Here is a 19,691-nt window from a genome sequence, read left to right on the forward strand (position 1 = left end):
TTCCCGCTGTGCCCAGCACACGCGCATGTAGCGGACGCTCTCGGGATCCCCCACGGGGACACCCGGATGCCTGCGGCTGCCTCCGAGGATGACGTGGCACCTGTCATGTGACTCAAGCCACATGTACATAAATGTACCTGAAGTGGGAACCGAAGAAGTAACCTTCTTCTGACATTCTCCACTTCAGTCTGAGTGGCCAGGGACCACTGTCCCGGATCGGGCCCGCCAGTACGCACGCCCGCTCCACACCCCGCGACGGCCTCAGTGCCAGGTATTACCCCCGGGCCCTCTCGACCCCGGACGCGTCCCTGACAGTGGGCCGGACGGGTCAATAGTACATCAATACAAAGGAAGATGGTCCGTGTAGATAGAAGGAAATAAACAGGAAGAGGAAGATGAGAAGAATGAAATAAAGAAAGGAGAAGGAAGAGGGAAAAGAAAGGGGAAGAGAGGGAGGAAGGAGGAGGGAGAGGGTTGGACAGCAGGGAGCGGGTGTGGTGTGGCCAGGTGGGTCCGGGTGGACCTGGGTCAGGCGGGTGTGCCCTGACACGGCTCCACCTGGGCTGACATGGCACCCCCCACATGACCCACTCCTGCCTGTATATAAACCGAGCCGAAGCAGAACTGAAGAAGTAGCCTTCTTCTCATTACTGCTTCAGGCAAGTACCTTACTCTAGCTTAGTTTAGTTTAGTTTACTTTCATCCTAATAACAATCATTACTGCTTCAGCCTAAGAAGCCAGACAGGGATGCAAGCCCGAGTGAGGGCCCCTCACCATACATTCCCATCACTCTGCTGCTGCCTGGGCCGCTAGCGCTGGGGGCTACACTGCTACCCCTGCCTCTCCTGTACCATCCCTGACACATGCTAGGCTCATATATATTTTAATAATAGCTGAAACCAGACAACACCCAAGGAATTGGTGTTGTTTGTGAGGTCATTTTTCAGCTTAGTGAATTGCTCCTCTCACAAGCTCCTGAGGGTGTTAGACACTGGTCTGGGGTCGGCACTGAGGGTCGCCATTGCAGGCTGCTAAAGGCTGCAATGGCCATGATGCTGTTAACAAGGCCCGAGGGTAGGGCATTTGGCCTCAGTGACTCTAAAGGAGTGCTGTGCCCCCTAGCTGTCTCTTGGCCCTCAGTTCAGACTCACTGGGGTTGCCTTGTTGGGGTCAGGACTTAGGAGGTCATGGTCAAATTGATATTAGAGCTAAGGTACAATAAAGTATCATACAAGATATATATAGGGAGAAAGAATGAATGGAAGCAGACCCAGGCAGAAGGCCGAAGGGTCCGGAAGAAAATATGAATAGGGAACGGAGTTGGCCGCATAGTGGCTGGCAATGACTGTGGGTCAAAACAAACAATAATAGATAAACAAGAAAGAGTGTAGGGCCACGATAGTGGTGATGGTATCGTAGCGGCACCGGACTCAGAGTTGGGCTGGAGTTGGGTGTGGGAATGATAGCAGGCCAAGTGGGCAGGGTAGAGGAGTCGCACTGTCAGGGACTCGTCCGGGGTTGAGGGGGCCCGGGTGTAACGTCCGGGGCTGAGAGCCTGGCGGGGGGGGGCGGATTGGGCATGCATACTGACAGGCCCAATGCAGGACAGTGGTCCCTGGCCACTTAGACTGAAGTGGAAAGTTGGCGTGCATACTGGCAGGCCTGGCTCAGGAGGCAGTCCCTGACCACTTAGACTGAAGTGGAAATGGGTGAGAAGAAGGCTACTTCTTTGGTTCCCACTTCAGGTGTCATATCCATCTATGGCCATCGTCCTCCACTACCTCCGATCCTTCTGGACTACCTCCACGCCTTCATCACTAACCTTGGAGCCCCCGTATTCCACAATTCCCTCCAACTCCCTCGATGGTCACCACCCCCTCAATTCAATATATTACCTACACCTCCCTACATACGGAACCCCAAAGGCCTCCAGACAGCTCCAATGTCTGCTAGCACACTCCCACCCCCACTGGGCAATTCACTTGCTTGCCCTGCAAGCCTACCTTCAGGCCTATCTGTTAGAATGGGCAGATTTGGATGACTCCGGAGTGGAATCAGAGACTTAGCATGGAAGGACCTCGGCCTCAGTGATTCAGGGAGAGCGCTGTGCCATTGCTGGTTGTCCTAGGGGTCCCTAATTTCAGATCTAGCAGAGGGAAAGTCTCTTGGGGGCATTTCAGGTCGATTTCAGACTGAGGTTACAAGTTACTATGTACATTGTATATAAGGAGGGGTCCGGAATCAAAAGGAGCAAGGGTACTCCGAAAGGAGACAAAGGGAGCTGGAAGGAGGAACAACACCGGGGGTTGGGGGTTTGACTCAATGGTGTTTCCCAAAGGGGAGTGAAGGACCAAGGCCCAGTTAGACATTTGAACTTGTCACCTGATTGTTGACTATTGTCAGGGATGCATCCGGGGTAGAGGGGGTCTGGATGTATGGCAGAAGGGCCCTCGTGGGGTGCGAACCAGGCGTGCGTGCTGGCAGGTCCGGGAAGGGACAGCAGTCCCTGGCCACTTAGACTGAAGTGGAGAATGTGAGAAGGTTACTTCTTCGGTTCCCACTTCAGGTACATTTATGTACATGTGGCTTGAGTCACATGATGAGTGCCATGTCATCCTCAGAGACAGCCGTGGGCATCCAGGTGTCCCCATGGGGGATCCCGAGAGCGTCCGCTGCATGCGCCTGTGCTGGGCACAGCAGGAAGCCGTCCGGGGTGTGTGGGCCAGATGGGTCAATAGTACATTGATACAAAGGAAGGTGGTCCATGTAGATAGAAGGGAATAAACAAGAAAAGGAAGATAAGAGGAATGAGATAAAGAAAGGAGAGAAAGGAAAGGGGGAGAGAGGGAGGAAGGAGGAGGGAGAGGGTTGGACAGTGGGGAGTGGGTGTGGTGTGGCTGGGTGGGTCCGGGTGGACCCGGGTCAGGTGGGTGTGCCCTGACAACTATTCTGATACATCATTGTAATATTCTTCGAATATTATTTCTCATACAACACATAGCCACTATCTGTCCCTGACAGATTCCGGAGTGGAACCGGAGACTTAGCAAGGAGGGACCTTGACCTCAGTGACTCAAGGGGAGTGCTGTGCCATTGCTGGTTGTCCTGTTGTTCCTTAATTTCAGACATAGTGAGTGAAGAGTCTCTGGGGGGCATTCTAGTCAATTTTTGACTGAGGGTTTCTCGAGTATGTACAAGCAACTATATATAATAGAGTGTCAGAAACACAAGAAAACAAAGGGGGTCCAAAATGGAACAAAGGTGCCTGAATGGAGACAAAGGGAATTATGGTAGCAGGACTACACCGAGGGTCAAGGGTTAGACTCTATGGTGCATCTGAAAGGAGGTAAGGAGGGCAAGGCCCAGAGGGGCAGGAGGTGTCAGGGACTTGTCCGGGGTCGAGGAGGCCCAGGTGTAGTGCCCAGCGCTGAGAGCCTGGCAGGGTGTGGATCAGGCATGCATACTGACAGGGCTGATACAGGACAACAGTCCCTGGCCACTTAGACTGAAGTGGAAAGTTGAGAAGAAGGCTACTTCTTTGGTTCCCACTCCAGGTATGTTTATATACATGTGGCTTGGGTCACATGACAGGTGCCACATCACCCTCACACACAGCCATGACCACCCAGGTATCTCCATGGGGGTCCCAAGGGCATCCAGTGCAAGTCACAGCAGGAAGTCGCCTGAGATGTCCAGGCTGGGTGTGTCATGCGTGCTGTGGGTGGGTCAATGGTACATTGATACAAAAGAAAGTCGTCCATGTAAAATAAAGAGAAAATAAAGAGGAAATAGAATAGGGGGGAGAGAGGAAGTGGAAGGGGAGAGAGGGAAGGGGAAAGAAGGGGGAAGCAGGGGGAGTGGGTACCAGGGTACTGGGTCAGGTGGGGCTGGGTCAGGTGGGTGCACCCTGACAGGGGGATGAGGGGAAATGGGGTTGATGACTAACTGGCTCAATGTAAAGAAGCAGTAGTCCAAATAGGGGTGAGGGAGAAGTGTGAAATATCCACTACAGGTGGCGAAAGTGCCAAAGGTAGATCCATGAAGCTCAGAGGTAATGGAGCTTACAGAGGCAGGGTTGAAAGTCCAAGGAATATTGGCAATGGTGTTTATGTGAAATGAGGTCACCAATGCAATGGACTTGAGCCAAGGTGGAGTCAAAGTCCGAGGTTGGGGACATGATGGGATCTTGGAGTGGAGGTACAAGTGGTGTCCGAGTATGGGGTACAGGACAGAGGTGGGAGGTCATACCTTGGTGGGGGTTGGTGGAAGAGAGAGAGAGTCAGGAGGAGAGGAAGGTGGTGTCCGGTCCAAATGTTATAGAGCGCAATATTTGTCTGGAAGCAGAGAAGGGACTCAGTAAGGAGGGACCTTGGCCTCAGTGACTCAAGTGGAGCGCTGTGCCATTGGTTTGTTGTCTAAGGTGGTCCTTAATTTCAGTTTAGCAAGGGGAGTTGTTGGAATCAAGCATGATACATGGATTTACACATGTTTGCACTGATGTTTTAATTCTAGTGGTCTATCATTAGCTGGTCCAATCCCAGCCCCGTTGTGGCCTCACCCCCATGGTTTCTATAGGAGTCTCTTAGGGGGACAATCCAGTCGATTCTGGTTCTCTAGTCATCGATTTCAGACTAGGTGTCAGGGCAATAGCCCTGAACCCCAAGCCATATGTAATTATAAGATACATATACAGTGGGCAACAAAACTGTTCACATGTTTTGCTGTTTTGAAAAGACACACTCATACAGGCTTAGGAAAAATTCTGAAATTCCTGAAAAATTCATAGAAGATGCTCTGACATTTCAAATTGTTGCTTACATCAGCGCAGGGTCATACACCCATTTATGGCAATGCAATTGTAAGATGAAGTCAGCCATTGCATGTGAACAGTTTTGTTGCCTTGGCTTTCTTAATGCAGAAGCAGGGCTATACTTGACTCTGGTCACATGACTTTGTTTATTAAACACAGGTATCAACAAAGTCACATGATTGGTTTGTTCCACAGCATAAATACTGGCCCTTTTTGATTCTTTCCCTCACACTCCACCATGCACCCTCTTGCCCCTGCTACTCGTGAACACATCATTACTCTGCTACTCTCTGGCACCTCTGGGCACTCCATTCATAAGATTACTGGTGCTAGCATTGGAGCTATCTCAAAAATCCACTCTGAATATTGCCCTGATGCTGCCAAGTCCACTGGTGGTCATCCAACAAAGCTTACACCTGCCAACATCACCTATGCAAAGTGTCTCATTCGCATGCAGAAAGCTGATAATGCAGTCCAAGTGACCCAATCTCTTCAGGATGTCACAAGCCTCTCTGTCTCTCCCCAAACTGTTCGTTGTCATCTTCAGAAGGCTGGTCTAAGGCCTATGGTGAAGAAGAAGCACCCATTTCTGAAACCAGCCCATCAGAAGGCAAGGTTGCTGTGGGCTGAGAGGCACCAGGAGTACACTGTGGATGACTGGAAGAGGGTGGTGTGGTCTGATGAGACCAAAATCAATTGCCTTGGGTCAGATGGCAGGAAGTGGGCGTGGAAAGAGGCAGGAGAGGGTCTTACTGATAGGCAGGTTGAGGGAACAGTGAAGTTTGGTGGTGGAAATGTGATGATGTGGGGTTGCATGCTGTGGGAGGGTGTTGGGTATGCCACTAGGATCGAAGGGAAGATGGATGCACAGCTTTATTGCTCCATTTTGGAAGATGAACTCCAGCAATCCCTCAAATTCTACAACAAAACCCCTGAGGACATTATCTTCCAACAGGATAATGACCCAATGCACTGCAGCAAACTTGCTCAAAAGTGGTTCCAAGGTCATAACTACACTGTTATGAAGTGGCCAGCACAGTCCCCAGACCTTAACCCCATAGAGTATCTCTGGTGGCATGTGAAAAGGAGGTTGGCTGACTATGAAACTCCTGCAAGTGGTGTGGGGGAGCTCTGGGATTGTTGTCAGGTGGAATGGGAGAAGATACCAAAGGAGGTGTGTCAGAACTTAATAGAAAGTATGCCTAGAAGAGTACAAGCTGTAATCAAGGCAAAGGGGGGGTATACCAAGTATTAATATAGTAGAATTATTGCCTGCAACAAAACTGTTCACATGCAATGGGTGACTTCATCTGACAATTACATTGCCATAAATGGGTATATGACCTTGGGCTGATGGAAACAACATTTTGTGATGTCAGAGCATCTTCTATGAATTTCTCAGAATTTTCAGAATTTTTCCTAAGCCTGTATGAGTGTGTCTTTTCAAAACAGCAAAACATGTGAACAGTTTTGTTGCCCACTGTAGCTCTGTGTGCTGAGCTACCCCACTGAGACCTCACACTTTTTTAAGTGTATGAGGTGTGTTTTACAACACAACCCACCAAATCTATCACATCTTAACAATTCGACTCGGTAGTGCCGATGGCACCTAAACATGCCTGCAAGGGCAAGGTCATGTCTGCAGCGATGATAAAGAAAAACGAGCAGTTTATAAAGAAACTGCAATCTCCCATCATGGGAGATTCAAATCAGCAGCCATCGTCAGACGACGACGAGGATCAACTCGATCCAGAGAGAAAAACCACCTCAGGGCTGGTCCCTGAAGGTTTTAAAAACTTACGTGGAGTAAGTGTGGGGCCCAATACCCCTAGAACTCCACATCACATCGATCTCACCCAAGCTGGGGAAGATCTTCCACCTCCTCAGGAGGTGATTGACTTGCACGATAAACGTGTAAGCGCTGAACAATCAGCCCGAAAAGCTGATTGGATAGAGTCGCAGGAAACTCCAGGGCCCCACTATCCCCTGGAGTCCTCCCCTATGTCCCCAAGTCGTGCCTCAAAGGCAGACAAAGGGAAACAGAGGGAAGAACCTCCATGTTGGCTACCTGAAAAACTACTGGACTTGTTCCAGGTTCCATCTGAATGGAGGATGGAAAATGAAGACCAACTTCTTCTCTGGCTAAAGGCCCGAGAAGGCGCAAAGAAACACCCTGAGAGCAGGATCTCCCAGAGTGTGGAAGCTCCAAAAGAACTTCCACTGTTTACACTACCCCACACCATGCCAGACAAGGCAAGGTCACCAACCTCAGAGGAGGTCTCTGAGATCATGAAGAGGAGGCAAACCGAGATGAGGGAGTTTGCTGAGGAAGCCTTATGGAAAAGTAAGGAAAAACCAGCGAATAGACCCCTCTATGAAAGGGAAGCACCCTCCGCAACAGCCTCACCTAAATGAAGCAAGCATGGGGTTTTTACTCCAAGAGCCCCTTCTGGAACACCCAAAGCGGCAATGTCAACTGGGGAGAGTCACTACTTGCCCAGCCAAATTTCCTCCTGGAAAACCAGGAATCATGCATAATAAACATGATAAACTTGATCCAAAAAAAGATTGAGGAAACGAGCCATAATAGCACAGCTTGTCTAGAGATAACTCTAGAAAGAATGGCCAATGCAATCGATGCGTTGACTGACAAAATCAGTGAGCAGATGGACTTGCTGAAGGAGATAAACTTCTCACAAAATAGTGAGGAAACAAAAAATATCCCTGGGCCACAGGCCAGGACAAAACCAGAACTCATGAAAAATTCACGAAAAGAACAACCAGTGAAAGTACACTGGAGTATCATCAGCGAATGGACAGAGATGCTAAGGAGATCCTTCTCCCAAGGATAGGAGAAGACGATGCTGAAAGAAGACACCGTTCAGAAATCAGGAGGAGAATTGGCACGTACCAAAGGTTCAGCCAAACATCCACCTTCAATGAACCTCTCAAACAGAGAGGTAACACAACCACACTCTCTCAAAACAATGAGAGAATAGGGATACAACTTCAGGTGAGATTGCCCGAAACTAAAGAAACGCTGCGAGGAAAATTCCCTCCAGCGAAAACCCCCCCAAAGGAGAGATCTCCATTGGATAGCGACCCTGCAAAGGCAGGGGAGCAAGAGGAGTACCTGGAGAAATGGTACAAAAAGGCCATAAGAATGGCCGAAGTGAGAATACTCACTCCCTACCCAGAGGGAGTGAAGCCTGCCTCTAAAGAATGGGCCAGCTTTCCCTGACAAGAAATGGTCAGGGGAGAACGACATGGAGTCATTCTGGCAGTGGTTCACAGAACTACTGGGATTCCTTGCCTTGCGAGGATGCAAAGGTCCCCAATTTGATGAAGTCCATCTGGACTGCTTGATTTGCAGATTAGGGGGACCCACATTCGACCTCGGAATAAGACTCCGAGATGAAACTCTCCTCAGAGGAGATGAGGGCATGTTCCTCGAAGTTCTCAACATACTGATGAGAACCTTCATCAAAGTCTCTGCCATGTTGAACGTGACAAAGAAGTACTGCAATGTTAAATACGAAGCGGAAAAAGGCTTCAAACAGTTCCACTTAGAACTGTCTAAAGCAGCATCCCAGATGGTGATGCCGCCAGACCAGGCCTCTTTTAATGCCAGGTTTTTAAACAACATTCCCCTCGAATGGAAGAGGGAAATGATCGCTCATGACAGAATCAGAGTGGACTTCTCCTCAAATGAGGAGATGTTGAAAGCAATATCTCATGTAGACGAGATAATCGATGGGCTGAAGATGTCTTCAGCCTACAAATCAGGATATTATACCCGAACAACCACCATGGCAACCACAGGCCACAGTAGAGCCCTCCCATCAGGAAAGAAGGCTGAAGAGCCAAAATCCAGATGGAAAGAGGATACATCCTCGAAAAATTCGAGGAAAACTGACCAAAAGTCAGTCCCAATTTGCGGCAAATGCGGCAAAATAGGGCAAATGAAAGATTGCCCAAAACATAATGCAACGAGCGATGAAAAACCAGAGGACAACTCTGGTGACTCCGGAGCATCAAGCGTTGAAGTGGAGGACCCATATGGGGGACCTCAATCCTCACCCAACTCAGAGGGTGAGGAAGTTAATGTCGGGACCATAAGGATGGGCCCAATGTCAGTTGTTGATCATGATGACATAAATTATAAAATCAAACTGGCTGTAGCATGCCAGTTAGAAAACGTGGCAGACAAGAAGGTTGCTGAAGCCTTGGTGGAAGCACCAAGAAAAGACGCCTTGGGGAAATACACCAAAGTACCCAAGGAAAACAAGGAGAAAGGGAAGAAGGACCAAAAGTCCATTGAAACCCAGACCCCCTTGTTTGATGTGAAATCTCGCATCTCAAAAGACATGGGAAAATACCCCGCAAACAGACCGCTCTCAACAAAGAGAACACTGACAGCTCACATAAAAATAGCAGGCATAAAAGCCTACACACTATTTGACAGTGGAGCTGAAATGGATGCTATATCACCGGACTTCGTCCGTGTGGTCCATATCCCAATTCTCCAATTGGAGAACCCAGTGGTCCTTCAAATGGGGATGAAAGGAACAAGATCACAGATCCTGTTTGGAACAAACGTGGACGTGGAGATCGATGGCCATGTAGAAAAACACTACTTCGATGCAATCAACATCGATAGATATGATGCCATATTCGGTGCCCCCTGGTTAAACAAAAACCAGGTAAGTTTAGACTTCCGGTCCCACAAAGTGAGAACGGTGGACAAGGGCAACATAGGTACCCTTGGAGTCAGTGAAGACTGTGCAATGAGATCACATGGGTGGAAAACTCGAGCAAGAGCTCGAGAACAGCCAAAAAAGAAGCCCCCCTAACAGGGAGGTGAGACAGAAACACACCTCAGGGTAATTGAAAGAAAGTACCCTGAAGGTTGGCCCAATCCTAGTCCAGAAGGACTAGAACTTCCAGACGTACCACATCTGGAAGGACTCTCCATGAACAGCCCTGAGTTCAAAATACTCAGGGAGTGGTGGAGAGAGAAATTCGAAACTGTAATGGTGCCAGCGCCATTTGAGATGCCTCCCTTGAGGGAGGTGAACCATCGAATCCTGTTAAAGGATCCGAACAAGAAATTTCGGGAAAACACCCTGAGATGTCCTGCAGCACTGCAGGAAGCACTAGCAACAAAAATAGATCGCTATGTAAAAGCAGGATGGTGGTATCCTGCAAGCATGCCCACTACTGTGTATCCACAAAGCAGATGGATCTTTGTGCACGGTAATCAATGCAAGAAATGGTAATTCAAACACGATCCTCGATGTCACACCAATGCCAGACATGCGACTGATCCAAGAATCAGTCACCAGAGCAACATACCGATCCAAGATCGATATGTCGGATGTGTATGAACAAATACGTGTGGATCCAGACGATGTCCATAGGACGATGTTCTCTACGCCCCACAGGATGTACAACTCAACACGATGCAGCAAGGGGACTGCAACGCTCCCTGTACTTTCCAGCACGCATTGACCTGGGAACTACAAGGAGAAGTAGGCAGATGCCTACACATCTGGTTTGACAACATCTTCACCAGCACAAGCTTGGTGGAGAACCACAATAAAGCATTATTGTGGCTGTTTGCTTGCCTCAAGGGGGTGAAGTTCTATATAAGCTGGAAGAAATTCCAGCTGTTTGCTCCAATCCTAGACATTCTAGGAAGCCACATGGATGAACAAGGCATCCACACTGAAAGAGAGAACGAAGGAAGGTCAGTTGGGAGGTTCAAACAAGACCACCACCAAGCTGTTCCCTGGTTCTTTAGTTAGGATGGGGAAGTGTACTAGTAATATTTGTTGTAATTATAGTACTGTCAGGGCATGTCAGAACCGTGCGAATCTTCGCCGAGGGTAGCCGTAGGCGACCGAGCGTTGCCCGCTAGTGGAATAGGCGTCCTACACACGACCGAGCTTTAGCGAGGAACAAACCCCACCGATCTCGAGGCCGAGGCTACTTAGGCGAGAGAGCCGGGATTTCGGCTTCAACGACTCGAGGGGGAGCGTTGCGCCTCGTTCTCGACGCGGTCCCGATACTTCAGAAAGTCAGAGGTCTCACGGGGGACAGAGGTAAGCCTAGGGGGTGTATTCTAGTTGATTTCGAACTACAGTACAGGCATTAGTTACAAGCCGTATATAAGCGCTAGGGAACTGAATGAGGAATAAGTCGCCAGATCTCGCGGAGATTGCGGGCGGAGAAAAGAAGCAGGAAAACAAACAAAGAGCACGTGCTCAAGACAACGAAGGTCAAGCGTGACCTTCGCCGCGAGATAACAAGGTGCGGCGAAACATGGAACAACGGGTCGCGGCGCTCTGCGCCGCTAGGTCGTTCAACGACAAAGAGGGAAGGTGTTGTGGAGAGGTGGCGGGAAGTGGTTAGACGGCGACGGGCGGCGAGCGGAGTGTGCGGGGAGTGTTCGGGCGTGGGAGAAGGTCAGGGAGGAGGTCGTCTGGCCCCGGGGAACGCCGGGTCGTGACAGGGCACACCTGCCTGACCCGGCCCCACCCGGCCCCACTTCACCTGGTACCCTGCCACCCAGTCTTCTCCTACCTCCTCCCCCCTTCCTCTTTCTTTCTTTCTTTCTCCATTTCACTTCCTCTTCATTTATTTCACTTTCTCTTTATTTTCTCTTTATTCTACATGGACAACCTTTCCTTGTATCAATGTACCATTGACCCACCCGCAATGTGCTCACGACACGCCCAGCCTGGGCACCTCAGGCAACCCCCCGCTACGTCCAGCTCGCATGTTCACAGTGGACGCCCTCAGGATCCCCCATGGGGACACCCAGGTGACTATGGCTGTATGCAAGAATGATGTGGCACCCATCATGTGACCCAAGCTGCATGTATATAAACATACCTGAAGTGGGAACCGAAGAAGTAGCCTTCTTCTCACCCTTTTCCACTTCAGTCTAAGTGGCCAGGGACTGTCTCCTGAGCCGGGCCCACCAGTACGCACACCCGCTCCACACCCTGCGAGACTTCTAGTGTTGGGCATCTCACCTGGGCCTCCTCTACCCTGGATGCGTCCCTGACAAGTACCAATCCGAGGATTCTATTTTATGGGTTAGTCCAAAAGTTTCTGAGAATTGACTTACAGATAAACAAAGCCCTGCAGAGCTGTTCCTCTCACAACGAAATTCACATGGAAATCATGATGAATTGGAAACTACAGTTATGCAAAGTTTCAGCCCAAACAGTCCAGCCGTTGTGAAGATACACCAACAATGGGAATATAGAAATCCGCATCATGCTTAAAGACACGTGAGGGTGGCGATGCGAAGGGAATGGGCCATTGGAACCAAGATCCACACTTCAGCAGATCACGAAGACCAATTTCTGTCCAAATAAGGAAGACCCCGGTCAAAACAAAGCATGGAAAGTACAAAACCACCTTAGATCATGAGGGAAAAATCTGAAATAAATCATGGAAGCCCATATTGAGGATACAAACACCCACACATACAAAAAATTCCGAACAATTTAACAGAAACAGCGCCTGCATATGAATGAGTATGGGAACAACACACATGATTACCAAATGTGTGCACATGTTAGAGACCAGAAGCAAGACAAAGGAGTTGTCTCCATGGCAGAGGGCTTCAGCCTCAGTGACTCAGACCAGGAGTGCTGTGCCTAGTAACACGTCCATGCCCTAATTTATTTACTGGCAACGAGAACTAAAAGGGGGATCAACTCTAGTCGATTTTATCACTGGAGTGTAACCTATCTACAAGTTAAGTATATGTAGTTATAGCGAGGCGGTCCTGTGAATGGTGGGACCGAGCGGAGCAGAGCTAATGGAGTTAAACATTAGCCAACTGAATATTACTGATGAGTCGGGTTACAGAGTTAGTGGAATGGCAGGTGATAACCCAGAAACAGAAAGGAGGGATAGGCCTGAAGGTAGACTTGCAGGGCAAGCAAGTGAATTGCCCAGCAGGGGTGGGAGTGTGCTAGCAGACGTCGGAGCTGTCCAGAAGCCTTCAGGGCTCTGTATTTAGGGAGGCATAGGCAATATATTGAAAAGAGGGGGTGGTGACCATCGAGGGAGTCGGAGGTGATTGTGGAATATGGGGGCTCCGAGGTTAGTGAAGAAGGAGCAGAGGTAATCCGGAAGGGTCGGAGGTAGTGGAAGACAATGGCCGTGGATGGATATGACACTATCTACAAGTTAAGTATATATAATTACAGTGAGGGTGGGCCTGTGAATGGCGGGACCAAGTGGAGCGGAGCTCATGGAGTTAAACATTAGCTGATTGAATATTACCTACAAGTCGGGTTACAGGGTTAGTGGAGTGGTGGGCTATAACCCAGAAACAGAAAGGAGGGATAGGCCTGAAGGTAGACTTGCAGGAGTGCACTAGCGGACGTCAGAGCTGTCTGGAGGCCTTCAGGGTTCCATACTTAGGGAGGCATAGGTAATATATTGAAAAGAGGGGGTGGTGACCATCAAGGGAGTCGGAGGTGATTGTGGAATATGGGGGCTCTGAGGTTAGTGAAGAAGGAGTGGAGGTAGTCTGGGAGGATTGGAGGTAGTGGAGGGTGATGGCTGTACATAGATGGATATGACAGTGCAAACTTTTGCTAATGCGATGAATACCGAGAAATAGAGTACAACTTTAGTACCATTGGAAAGGTGAGAATAAATGAAAATTTATGATGCCGAGAACGTGAAAAACCATTGAGAAATGAATGAGATACAAGGACATGAAGATAGAAACCTGAAAACATGCAGGAAGACAGCTTCTAGAGGTCCAGAGCCCCAAATAAAATACATAAAAATATGATGTCTTCGAGGACGACCTATTATAACAATGAACAATACATATGAAGGACTAGGATACAATAATACACAGGGGAGATGGACGAAATCCACCAAAACCACTAAACTACGATGGACCATGGTGGGAATGATATACTAATGAAGCAGAGAGCTATAACACATTCGTTTGAACAATTCTTGACTACTAGCAACTTTTTCTTTCGGTTCTAAACCTGAATAATTCACTCATTTATCATTTCAAGTCTCATTTCAACTAAAATGTTACTGGATAAAAATAGCTGAAGGTCTCAGCACAGCCGTACACATGGTAATGCGAGGTTTGAATTCAGAATGACTGAGTCATAGCAAACTAAATGGTAAATAAGAGGAATTTGAAATAGAAAACTGTGACAAATGCAGTGCAGTCAAGTTCTAATTGAACCATTAAAATAGCTTGGGCAAGGAAGGACAATAAGGATTCTAGGTGCAGTCTGACTGCAGTAGAGCCACAGTTCAGCGCAGCTGAGCACAGTAGAACTATAGCGTGAAAATTTCATTTTTATTCGGTTTGAGGAAAATACACTGTAAATAAATCCTGTAAATACGAGGTAGAGCGTGAAAAAGGAAGGCAACCCAAGGAGTATAAAAGGGAGACCCTTTCTGCAACTTTTTGCCCCCCCCCCCCCCTCAGAGAAGTGAGAAAATAGAGTATTATTTTTCTCAAGCATTTCTGGTTGTCACTCCAGTGCAAAAAAGTGATATACAGTTAAGATTGCCACTGTAGTAAAAGGCAGCAATTAGGGAGAGGAATATTAAGTAAATATTTCAACAGGAGAGCTGGTTAACACTCCAGATTTCAAAGTGTAAACACAGAACAGTTTGCTACTGTTAAAACAAGCAATAAAAATAAGACAAAAATAAGACAAGGTCAAGGGACACTTCAGACACAATCTAAACCTATTAACTGAGTAGAATCTTTGGAAATTCACCAAGTAAAAGATTTAATTCAAGTTAAAATTCAAATTAAACGATCCTACACAGAATTACACCCAGACAAATTGAGAAATTACAATTGTTTTAAATATGGATCCTACATGAATGTCATCTTTTCCCTGAGCCATGACTTTGATGTCGCTCATCCCGTTATTGAATATCTCATTGATGCATGAACCCTTTATTATGAGAATTTGGGTGGATTCAGATTAAATCCCTTCCTTTCTAATGGGCCATCAAGCTCATCTCAGTCATTACTGCTTGTTCTTCACACTTAAATGTTGTCCTCATTTTCCGAGAGTTTCAGTCATATCTCCATCATCTATGGGTAGTTTTCCCTGAAATTACTTTCATTGGGTCCGTTTGGAAGACATCTACATTTCCTATTATAAACACGACGTTGGATTTTGCATTGGTTCCTAAGGAATCCTTGTTCTGTGGTACTTTCAGCCTTGGCTACATGTGTGGGCATGGGAAAGTAGTTTCCATGAAGGTTCTCTGGTTGGTTTTATAATCAAATCTTGGTCGATTGTCCTAGTTGCTTGTTCAATATTCGCTATAAATTTCCCCGAGCATTCCATCTTGTTGGTGCTAGGCTCGAAGTATTTGTATTAATTTTCTTTCTTCCGATTTATCGTATGTAGTTGTAAAAATTCATTAAAATTCGTTAAAATTCAGGTTCTTCTATTTTCTGATATCTACTTGACATATGGAGTTTTTCGTGGTTTATCTAACATGTTTCCATAATGAGTTTCCATAGGGTGACCATTATTTCTCCTACAACACTCAAGCCAACAAAATGGAGAAAATCCACAATTGGCAAGAGCCAGTAGACCACACAAGAGTCCTACGATTCCTGGGAATGGTAGAATATCTATCAATATTCATGCTGAACATCAGTGGCTACACAGGACCACTGCAAACAATCTGCTCCAACAAGGTGGACACCACTCCACCAGAAATGCTTTGACAAGATTAAACATCTCACATGCAGGGCTCCGATTCTGAAGCACATCCAGTGGAATCCACCGGAAAACCTCTCGGAAGAAGAGGAGTAAACTCCACGTCTGGGTCATAACAGATGCATGCCCAGCAGGCATGGGCACACTAATTGGACAAGGCAAAAAGTGGCAGACCTGCCACCCAGCTGCATTCATGTCCAAGAAGTTTACCAACACACAATGTAGGTACTTTGCCTACGAACTCGAGGCACTCATGAGATGGCAAGATGATCTCATGGGAGGCCATGAATTCACAGTAATCATGGATCACAAAGCTTTGGAATATTTCAAAGTGAAAAACCACAACTCAGGTAGACACCTGAGATGGCAAGCCTTCTTTGCAAGCTTTAACTGTGAAATAAAATATGTGGAAGGCCACAAGAACAAAGTGGCAGATGCACTTTTACAGTACATGACTCATCAACAGATGAGGATCTGCATTTCGATGACTACATTGTTGTGGGGACAACTCCATGTACCGCAAAAAGTCGGAGTCTGCAGAATTTGCCCACCAACATACACCACATACCCTCTGACGCTTCCATTGCTTGTCCCCACACTATCCAACACTCCATACACCCATTCCCCATTTTTCCTTATTTTCCCCATCATTCCTGACAGTCCCAAGCCAAATTCCCATGCCCAACCACACCGCCAATTTCACCCCCTCTCCAGACCTCCATAACCACACATACAACCCAGCTGTTTTTCTACCCGATAGTAATGCTATACCTTCCTCCTTTAACCACGGAGCATTTCCCAGAATGGCAACCCCATATTCGGATGGTTCAGCATGGTGTATAGCCTCACATGGTCTTGACAGCACCTGTCAACGGCCACATCTCAAGAACCACTGCACCAATTGGGACAAATAAGGGCTCGTTGGAAAGCTGGGAACGAGGAGGTTGCTGACGAGAGGATAGGCGGGCGCTGTGGCGAGGTGTTGCGGAGTTAACCTTCACAATTCCCATTTCGGATCCATTATCATATATTCTCCATTCATTCATATTCATTTTATTGTTTCTTTGTTCCCAATTGGATATTCATTATTCACGGTTGCCTAACGGCCCGTTTACATTCCCCCATGCAATTCATTCCATTTACAACTCATATAAACTAGATAATAGCTTGTACATTCCAAGTTAGTACTGAATAGACCCGTGGAGGGACAAGAAAGAGTTACATCCAAGTGGCAAAGATGCCATCCACGACCCTAACGCCCCTTCTGAGCTATTTTCTTACGTCTAAGACCCCTCTCATCATAATACTCAGCCTTGACGTCCAAGAGAGACGTAGGTGAGTGTTTGTTTGAGGTTCTAGCAGACCCGGTAGCGCCCCAGGACCAAAAACCCAAACCTCCATCACACCTGTGCACACTACCACCCTCCCCCTTCTCTCTGTCTCAAGTCTAGGTGATACACCCATTACAACGTGTCAGCAGATATCCATCTGGATAAAAATGCAGAAGACATCATCCCTGACAGAGTCAAGGAATATGAAGAACTGCTACTAAGCAGTACTCTGAGTAAAAACTCAGAGGAAAAAAGACTCACAGCAATACATGTGAGAAATACCTAGAGGAAGCTCTAGGGGGGAGAGACAACCTAGAGGAAACTCTAGGGGGGAGCGCCCAAAACCTGGAAGAAATTATAATTCCAGAAGAGAACTTTTGAAAACAATTCAAAGGAAAAGACCTCATTGAGGCAATAAAATCTGGATACATGCAAAGCCAGATCCACTGGGAAATCCTAGAGAATCCCAGGAATTTCAAAAACTTCTCCATAAAAGATGGGCTGATAACCTGACTTGGAGAAGGAGGGACGACCCAAATAGTAGTCCCAAAAAGGAACTATGAAAGGAAGTCCATTCAAGGAATAATATCCATGAAACACTTGGACACCTAGGGTCCAAAAAAACAGTGGAAACCCTCCATCAATACTTCTGGTGGAAGTCAATGAGGAAGGACACCCACAAGTTCTGCAGGTCTTGTGGAACTTGTCAGACAACAAAGAAAAGCACCAGGAGAAATCCTGGACTGCTTCACCAACTCCTGACCCCAGAAACACTGTGGTCATCAATAGCCATGGACTTCACAGGTCCATTCCCAACAAGCTTGGGATATGATTACCTCTGGGTAATCATCTGCAGGTTGACGTCCAATGTCCACCTGATTCCGATAAAAACAACAACAAACGCATTAGAACTAGCATTCCTATTCCTCTGTGAAGTTGTAAGACTTCACAGTCTACCACACTCAATCATATCAGATCGAGACTCAAAATTCACGTCAAAATTTTGGTGCGAACTACACCAAATACTCGGTGTGCAGTTGAAATTCACAACTGCACTCCATCTGCCAGGTGATGGCCAAGCAGAAAGAGTGATACAAAAAGTAGTATGGATACTACATGCGATGGTCAGACCAGATCAACGCCACTGGGCAGTGAAGCTGTCAATAGCAGAATTTGCCCTGTTTGAATTAATCTATGGCCATATGCCAAAGATGTGCCTAACAGCACCACCCTCAGACTACCTGGGAGTGAACGACTCCACCCAAAAGGTGAAGGAAAACTTCATGGCAGCACACAATGCACTAATACACAATCACACTGCCCAAACAATCCAGGCTAATAAGAAAAGATGCCTGGACCCACCTTTGAGAAAAGGCGAGCTCACATACTTATCCATGGATAAGTTGAACCTACCCAAAGGAAGGGCAGGCAAACTAAAGCCCCTGTATATAGTGCCTTATGAAATTCTGGAAACATTTCCAGAGATGTCAAACTATGTCCTCAAGTTGCCACCACAACTTGAACAACATGGAGTCCACCCAAGATTCCATGTATCTCAGCTCACACCTCATGAGCTGAACAACCAAGAAATCTTCCCAAATAGGGAAGTAAACATATTTTACGATTTTGGGGAAGACCCCAATCACAAAGCAGTAGTTCGCAAAATCTTAAACCACACATGGGTTCATAATGAACTCTGGTTTAAGGTCAAATGGGAGCTAGGGGACACCACATGGGAATGTCAGAGTACCGCGGTTCTCTGCCATTTATTCCATTCATTCTCATTCATCACTTCCTTTTTACCTCTCTCATGAGCCAAGTCATTTCTTATTTGTCAGAGGTCCTTGCCTCATGTCATTGTTTGTATGTCAGCGTATCTACACAGCCCCCACTCCCATGTCCCATATCCTTGGGCCTCATGCTGCATCCCCATAATCCCTGCTTAACTGCCCCTTATTTACCACCTGACAGCAGGGAGAGAAGTAATCTTCTTCTCTCACCCTTTTTGCTGCTCAGGTAACCCTTGTCCAACTCTTTTCCACTTTGGAATCTGTCGGATCATAATCGTTAACCTGCAGCCCTGACAGGGAACCCCTAGGAAATTGCAATGACCTCATCCACCTGGACGAGTACCTCACATTACAAAATGTGAGGGAACCAGAAAGTCTCCCTATCAAAGAAGATAGGGAACTCTCAGCATCACTATATGCCTGTCATATCCATACCAACTCTGCCCAACCTCCAACCTACTCCACCACCATTCCAGTTCACCTCTGGTTCATCCCCTCCCTCACCTCTGCCATACCCTCCAGTATACTTCCGGTCCACCTCTGCCTCCAATCTCCGGTACCATCTCCAGTACCCCTTATCCTAACCATGGAAGGTTATTAATATTCCTACCTACCCAACATTACTACAGACCTCCTAGGACCTCCACCAACCCTGCAAGTGGGTAAGTCCATCTTGGGTTTTCCCTTTGTTCCTATTTGTCTTGTATTATGTATATAAGTCATGTACTGTAGTTGATGGCACCTTAGTGCAAAATCGATGACAATGACTATTCCCCCAGAGTTCATGCCCCCTCATTCTGAAGTTAAGGACCCAACACTAAGTGTTACTGTAGGCACAGCGCTCCCCACTGAGTCGCTGAGGCCATGGTCCTTCCACTCATCCTCTACCTCCAGCCTCCCTTCTGGGGAAAGGTCCAGGCATGCTTGCTCCCTCCTTGCCGTGTCCTGACAATGTGTCAGGGCACACCCGCCTGACCCGGCTCCACCCACCTTCACCCAGTA

General features: G+C 47.4%; 1 protein-coding gene across 1 annotated transcript; it reads left to right on the forward strand.

Annotated features, from left to right (window-relative positions):
- Positions 1-18,380: 18,380 nt before the first annotated feature.
- EI90DRAFT_2822098 (uncharacterized protein) lies at positions 18,381-19,071 on the forward strand (the record flags this gene model as incomplete). Its single annotated transcript, XM_039053577.1, has 2 exons — positions 18,381-18,645; positions 18,998-19,071. Coding segments are annotated over 2 exons (339 nt in total), but the record flags the coding sequence as incomplete, so codon positions are not given.
- Between the last annotated feature and the right edge of the window lie 620 nt (positions 19,072-19,691).

This window comes from Cantharellus anzutake, assembly GCF_015039405.1.
Source record: "Cantharellus anzutake strain C23 chromosome Unknown EI90scaffold_126, whole genome shotgun sequence".
NCBI classification, from domain to species: Eukaryota; Fungi; Basidiomycota; class Agaricomycetes; order Cantharellales; family Hydnaceae; genus Cantharellus; species Cantharellus anzutake.